Source organism: Dama dama, unplaced genomic scaffold, assembly GCF_033118175.1.
Source record: "Dama dama isolate Ldn47 unplaced genomic scaffold, ASM3311817v1 ptg000440l, whole genome shotgun sequence".
NCBI lineage: Eukaryota > Metazoa > Chordata > Mammalia > Artiodactyla > Cervidae > Dama > Dama dama.
In genome coordinates, this window is record NW_026871104.1 from 452 (window position 1) to 9,308 (window position 8,857).

The following is an 8,857-nucleotide window of genomic DNA, read 5'->3' on the forward strand; positions in this document are numbered from 1 at the left end:
CATTCTCTCTGTCTTCTGATGAGCTGCGTTAGACAAGAGCCCCTACGATAAAGCAGGACGGTCGGAATTTTATTGTCTAAATAGTCGAAAATAACGTCTTCAGCCCTGGCCTTCACGAATTTGACTCCTTTGTGCCTCCTGGCTACTTCAGGCAGAATTTGATTATGTAGACGCATTTCCACATAGAAGTATGGGCGTACGGATACACCTGCCTCTCCATATATATATGTAGATATATATATATATATATATATATATATATATATGGACATATAGATATACGTATATATGTGCATCTGGTGCTTCAATCGAACCCTACCTAGTACTTTCTCGAATTTGGCAATTGTTGCCTTGTAGATGTTTGGACGCACTGGATACATCTGCATCTCCATATATATATGTATGTATACATATATGTACATATATAGACATACGTATATATGTGCATCTGCTGCACCAGTGGAACCCTACCTAGTACTTTCTCGAATTTGGCGATTGTGGCCTTCTCTGCGCCCCATTCTCTTTGTCTTCCGATAAGCTGCGTGAGACAAGAGCCCCCCCCGATAAAGCAGGACGGTCGGAATCTTATTGTCTAAATGGTCAGAAATAACGTCTTCAGCCCTGGCTTTCACGAATTTGACTCCTTTGTGCCGCCTGGCTACTTCAGGCAGAATGTTATCATGTATATGTATTTCCATATAAATGTATGGACGTACGGATACACCCGCTCTCTCTGTCTCTCTATATATATGTATATATATATATATGTAGATATATAGATATACGTATATATGTGCATCTGGTGCATCAATCAGACCCTACCAAGTACTTTCTCGAATTTGGCAATTGTTGCCTTGTAGGTGTATGGACGTACGGATACACCTGCATCTCCCTGTATATATATATATATATATGTATATATATATATACATGTATACATATGTGTACATATATAGATATGCGTATATATGTGCATCGGCTGCACCAGTCGAACCCTACCTAGTACTTTCTCGAATTTGGCAATTGTTGCCTTGTAGATGTATGGACGCACGGATACATCTGCATCTCCATATATATATGTATGTATACATATATGTACATATATAGATATACGTATATATGTGCATCTGCTGCACCAGTGGAACCCTACCTAGTACTTTCTCGAATTTGGCGATTGTGGCCTTCTCTGCGCCCCATTCTCTTTGTCTTCCGATGAGCTGCGTTAGACAAGAGCCCCCCCGATAGAGCAGGACGGTGGGAATTTTGTTGTCTGGATAATCAGGTATAACGTCTTCCGCCCTGGCTTTCACGAATTTGACTTCTTTGTGTCTCCTTGCCACTTCAGGCAAAATATTATTCAAGGCTTCACTGGCGGGAACGCTGTCTCTGTAGACGTGAACGACCACCCACGTGCCGCCGCAGTTGCTGCTGCCTTTGAGGGAGCCGGTCTCTGTGTTTGCAGGCGCCACGGCAGCAGCACCAAAGGCGGAGGAAGATGAAGAAGAAGAAACATCAGGACCCCACAAGGCGGAAGACGTAGTAGATCTACCTGCGCGGCGGTTGCGTCTGCCTTCCTCGTCTTCTTCTTCCTCTTCGTCTTTTTCTTCTTCTTTCTCTTTCTCCCCCTCTCTGCCCGGCTCCTCCCCGCGACTGCGCTGCGTGGGGTCCACCGCAGACGCACGCGTCACTTCAGACACGAAGTCGTCCTTCCCCACGTGATAAACTTCTCCAAATCTGGAGCAGCCGTACAGAAGACGAAAGAATAAGACCCCATAAATATCACTAAAGAAGAAGATATAGATACATATATATATGTATACACGTGTTTGTATAGACGCATACATATATGTGTGTGCATATAGATATATACATATATATATATACATATATAGATATGTATATATATATATATTGATTCCGCCCTACATGAAGCAGCCACGAATGATAGTGAAGAATAGGACATACACCTCACCATCCCTGCGCCTGTCGAGACATAATGGTAAAGAAGAGGACATGGGCGATGGAAGACGCACGCATCACTACCTCCACAGACTCATCTTCTGCCACGAAGTCGTTCTTCCCCACGTGATAAACTTATCCAAATCTGAAGCAGTTGTACATAGTACAAAAGAATAACACCTCATAAACAATACTAAAGAAGATATAGATACATATATATATATATAAATACCTACGTGTTTGTGTACATACATACATATATGTGTATGCATATAGATATATATAGATATAGATATATATATGTATATATATATATATGTATATATATTGAATCCGTCATACCTGAAGCAGCCACGAATGATATTAAAAAATAGGACATACACCTCACCATCCCTGCGGCTGTCGAGACATAACAGTAAAGACGAGGACATTGCCGATGGAAGACGCACGCATCAATACCTCCACAGATTCATGTTCTTCCACTACCTCATATACCTCTTCATCACTGCAGCACTGTATTCATGATACAAGAGAAACAGCGAAGGCGAGAGAAGAAAAGGCGTGCATCACTCCCTCACAACGTCGTCTTCGCCCACGTGATAAACGTCTCCAAACCAGCAGCAGCCACGCATACTACGAAGGAATAAGACGAAGTTTTCACCGTGCCTGCAGCAGTCGATACAGAACTATAGACAACACCACAAAGTCAGTCTTATTTTGCTTACATACATATAAGTACATATATATATATATATATATATACGCCTGCAACAGCTATACCTAATACGTAAGAATAAGACATACAGGTCACCCTGCCTGCACCAAGCGATCCGCCATTATAAACAACACCACAAAGTCAGTCATCTTTGTGTACATGCATACATATACATATATATATATATATATACATATATATATATATATATATATATATGCGTACACATGCACGTCACCATATACGCAGCAACCGATACATCATTATGAACGACACCAGCAAGTCAATCATCTTTATACATGCTTACATATACATATGTATATACATACAAAGATATATATATATGTATAGATACATGTATATATATGTATAGATAGATAGATATACATATATATAGAGATATATATATATATATATGCATATACATGCACGTCACCAAATACGCAGCAACCGTTAAATCACTATGAACGCCACCAGAAAGTCAATCATCTTGTCTCACGTAATAACCTTCTCCAAATCTGCGGCAGTCAGTCTTCTTCTGTTTACCTACATATATATACACATATATACGCGTGCAGCAGTCATACATAACACTTAAGAATAAGACACACACGTCACAATGCCTGCAGCAAACGATCCGTTGTCACATACAAAACCACAATGTCAGTCATCTTTCTACATGCATACGTCTACATATATATACACATATATATATATATATATACATATATATATATATATATGCATATACATTCCCCTCACCATATACGCAGCAGCCGATACATCATTATGAACGACACCAGAAAGTCAATCATCTTTTCTCACGTAATAACCTTCTCCAAATCTGCGGCAGTCACTCTTCTTTTGTTTGCCTACATATATATACACATACGTACGCGTGCAGCAGCCATGCATAAGACTTAAGAATAAGACAGACACGTCACAGTGCCTGCAGCAAACGATCCGTTATCACATATAAGACCACAATGTCAGTCATCTTTCTGCATGCATACGTATACATATATATACACATATATATATATATATATATATATATATATATATATATATGCATATACATTCCCCTCACCATATACGCAGCAACCGATACATCATAATGAACGACACCAGAAAGTCAATAATCATCTTTTCTCACGTAATAAACTTCTCCAAATCTGCGACAGCCAGCGCGTAATACCAACGAATACGACACGAACGGACGGTAGAGCTACTAGAATCGTATAGGCTTTCGCAGAAAGATAAGGGGACTTGCCTGGGGCCTCCCGCACCCCTCAATCCCGTCGACTCTTGTGTGCCAGTGTATCGAATGGATACGTATATATATGTATATATGCATATTTAGACACATACATATGTATATATATATGCATATTTAGAGACATTATATATATATATATATATATATATATATATATATATATATATATATATATATATATGGGGGCAGACACGCGTCGTGACGTCACACGGCAGTTCCCCGATTACCTGACAAAAGCTTCTCTCACTGAACGTAGATCTATACAAATACATATATGTATATGTATATATATATATACACACAAATATATGGATATGTATATATATATATATACAGATATATGCGTTGTGTATTTAGGAAGTATCACGCAGCGTTTCTCCCCATGCTATGCGGTTGAATATATATATATATATATATATATATATATATATACATATATACGTGTGTGTATTTACTAATACTACATATGTATATACGCGCTATGTATTTTTTCGGTATTGCGCAGCGGCTCTTCTCGCGCTTCGCAGGTACGATATGCGCCCATATATATACATATACATGTATAAAATAGATATATATTTGTACATGTGGATACATATTTGTATACATATATACAGGTATACATGTGTATATATATATATATGCTTATAACTCGAATGCTCTTGCATCGCTGACATACCCCTCCAGTCGGTTTCCTCTACCTATTTCAGCAATACGTCTCCTTATGTATCTCTTCGATAAATCTTGATCCGCGTCATCCTAGCAAGTGGCACAATCTCGCACGTATTGGTGCCCGCGTGTATCAGGTAGCAGTATGTATTTATATATATATATATATATATATATATATATATATATATATATGTATGTGTATATTTGTATGCGGTACGTAGGTATAAAGTATTACGTAGGGGTTCTCCTCATGCTATGCAGGTATGATATACATATATACATATATATATGTATATGTATATACTTTCGTACATAGGGAATATACATATATATATATATATATATGTATATATCTACCCACACATATAAGCATATACATATATACATATGTATATATGTGTACGTGTATACATACATATGCATACACATATATATACATTTATATATATATATATATATCACCAGAAAGATTCCGCGTCGCTGACGTACTTCTCCAGCTGTTGTTTTCTTCTTACTTCAGCAGTTCGTCGTCGTACGTATTCCTTCAAAACACCCTGATCCACGTCATCGTCTAGGTTCGCTAATTCCCGTAGATTCTTATGCGCGAGTGTATCAAATATATATATATATATATATATATACATGCACATATATGCGGTATGTATCTATCGAGTATTATGCAGGAGACCTCCTCACGCTATGCAGCTATGATAGATATATATACACACGTATGCTTATATATAATACAAAGCATACACGTATATACATATATATATATATATATATGTATATATATACATATATATATATATATATATATATATATATATATATGTGTACATAGATCGCCGGAAGAGTTCCGTATGGCTGACGCACCTCTCCAGCTGTTTTTTCCTTCGAATTTCAGCAATCCGTCTCCTTCTGTATTTCTCCAGTATATCTTCATCGACATCATCCTCGAGATTCGCTAGTTCTCGTAGACTCTTATGGGCGAGTGTATCAATGGATTCAGCAGCGTTGACGGCCCGCCGCGTCAGTTGCTCCTCCGTCTCGCGTGGAGGCAGCGGCGGCAGATTTCCAAACTTTCGCTGCAGCGAGTCCCACTCGGTTTCACGAACTTCTGGATTCGTTGTTGACATCTTCTTCGACAAGTTTTGGAGAAACAAACCGCATGGCGAGTATACAGACAGTGTGTACCTGTATAGGAATATATATATATACATATATATACATACATATATTTACATATACACATATACGTATGCGTATACCTGTGTGTATGTATGCGTATATAGAGAGGTGTACATGTAGGTACATGTAACTCTATCTATGTACATATACATATATACATATACATATACGTATGCAAACTTCTGGACTCGCTGTTGACATCTTCTTCGACAAATTTTGGAGAAACAGAAAAGGGGAAAATACGGCACCGCATGGCGAGTATACAGACCGCGCAGCTGTACAGAAATATATACATATATATATAAATATATATGTATATGCATATATACATATACGTACGCATATACCTGTGTGTATGTATGCGTATATACAGAGATAATATCTGTATGTACATGTACCTGTATCTATGTACATATATATATATATATATATACATATACATACATTCATATGCGTATACCTGCGTGTATGGATGCACATACGCATCTATACAAATATATTTGTATTTATGCATATATATATATATATATATATATATATATTATATATGTATAGAAAGACTCGCCTGTCCACATATGAACAGATGGAGTCACCCCGTCGCCCAGGTTCACGCGAAGACGCGCATCACTTTCCTGGTGGCTGTATAAATGTATATGTATATATACATATTTATATATATATATACATATATATACACATATACCTATGTGCATATATATACATGTACATATATTTACATACATATATATATATATATATATGTATATGCAGGAACACTGGCCTGTCCAGATATAGACAGAAGGAGTCGCCTGCAGGAGGGCAGTCTCTTACAACTGCTGCCTGTCCTGCTTAATAGCGAGGATGTTGAGTTCGCGCGAAGACGCCAACCACTTTCGTAATGGCGGCATATTTATATATATATATGCATATGAATGTATATACATATATATATATATATAAATATATGGATAATGATGCATATATATATATATATATATGTATACAGGAAGATTGGCCTGTCGAGATCTGAACAGAAGAAATTGCTTGCAGCAGAGTAGCCTCCTGCAACGGCTGCGTCCCGCACTGGCGCGCGCAAATTTTTAGTTCTTCACGTGAAGAGGCGTGACACCTTCCTGACGGCTGTGCATACGCAAGTGTACCACCTCCAGACATCAAAAGTGCTCCTCCTGGAAATCCTTATATATATTATATACATATATATAAGGTAGTATGTAGGCGTGAACATATATATATATATATATATATACAAATACGTAGGTATACGTGTGTATATGCATGTAAATACGCGTATACATATATAGATATATACGTATATATACACATATATATATAGACAGATAGATAGACAGATTTAGATAGATAGCTAGATAAATATAGATAGATAGACAGATATAGATAGCTGAATAGATAGACACACATGGACGTACATATGGGTACACCTATACACATGTAGATACACATATGTGAATGTATACAGAATGAGATGCCTTGAGACTGCAGGCCTTGTGAGTGGTTAAACTTAAAGAGAGAGAGATCGGCCAGCAGAGGAGTAGCCTCGCACATTCGCTGTCTTTTCTCGTAAAACCGGAGAGTTGGAGTCCACGCGAAGATGCGCACCACCTGCCTTGTGGCTGTGCTGTTGGCGGGCGAAAAAATCAAGACGTTTACTACCTGCACTTTTACTATTCCCTAAACATTCGTTAGAAGGATAAGTAAGAATAAAGAACATCGGAGTTGCCCCTCCTTGGGATCTTTGTATGCACTACATACATATATATAGGGTAGTATTCAAACATCTATACATATACATATATAAATATATATATGCACGGAAGTACACCTGCACGCACGCATGCATATATATATATATATACATATATATATATAGGTATATATGTACATATATTTGTATATGTATACATTTACATGTATACGTACAAATATGCACATGCTTATATATGTATGTATACAGGAAGAGTCGTTTCAAAACTGCAGGCCTCTTGTATGCCTGAATACAAAGAGAGTGATTGGCAGCCAGAAACGTAGCGCCTCAAAATATCTGTTTTAAGCAGTAAAACACGAAGATTTCGAGGTCAAAACATCTGCTTTAGTTATTAAAATACGAAGATTCTGAGGCACGGGAATGGGCGCAGCGCCTGTGTGTATACGCCCGTATATTTACAATCGCTGTTTTCACTATCAAAAGAAAAAGATTTCGAGTTCTTCCCCTTCTGGCTCTGTAGTCGGCGGATGGAGCAAGTCACATGTTTATGGCCTGCACACAGCCGCGGTTTCCCTTATTGGGGTATCGATATAGATTCAAGTTGATACGTAGGCACATATATATATACATATATATATATATATATATGTACATGGGTGTATACAGGCAAATGCGACGAAACCTGTATGCTCGAAGGCACAGGTGTACATACATACGTGCATATATGCCTACATATATATATATATATATACAGTATGTATATGTACACGCATATACGTGTACGTATAAATGCGAGTATACCTGTATGCATGTATGCAGAGATGTATCCACATACACGTGTATACATGTGCACATGTGTACACATACATAAATACATTCATATATATGCATATGTATATATATACATATATATATATATACATATATATATATACATATATATATACATATATATATATATATATATATGGAACCGATGACCGGGATTCACGAAAATGCAGTAGCTGAGCCGTGCAAACTGAAGACAAGGCGTTGAAATCGCTGCGGAATCTACGAGTTTTCAACGTGAAAAAGAGAGGAGCGTCTGATAGATATGGCGCGCCTAACAAGCATTCCGAACCCGGGGTTGCCCCTAACAACCACGGGAAACGTATATACATCTATGTATGCACATATTTATTGATATATATATATATATGATATATATACATAAATACATACGTATATGATATACGTACATAAATATATATATATATATACACAAATGTGAATATAGGCGTACTAGGAAGATGTCTTT

At 37.2% G+C, this 8,857-nt stretch overlaps 1 protein-coding gene across 1 annotated transcript; it reads right to left on the bottom strand.

Moving 5' to 3' along the window:
• Window positions 1–1,150: 1,150 nt before the first annotated feature.
• LOC133053851 (phosducin-like protein 2) lies at window positions 1,151–5,764 on the bottom strand (the record flags this gene model as incomplete). Its single annotated transcript, XM_061138278.1, has 3 exons — window positions 5,502–5,764; window positions 1,682–1,734; window positions 1,151–1,450 (listed from the first exon to the last, which is right to left on the bottom strand). Coding segments are annotated over exons 1-3 (616 nt in total), but the record flags the coding sequence as incomplete, so codon positions are not given.
• Window positions 5,765–8,857: the final 3,093 nt, after the last annotated feature.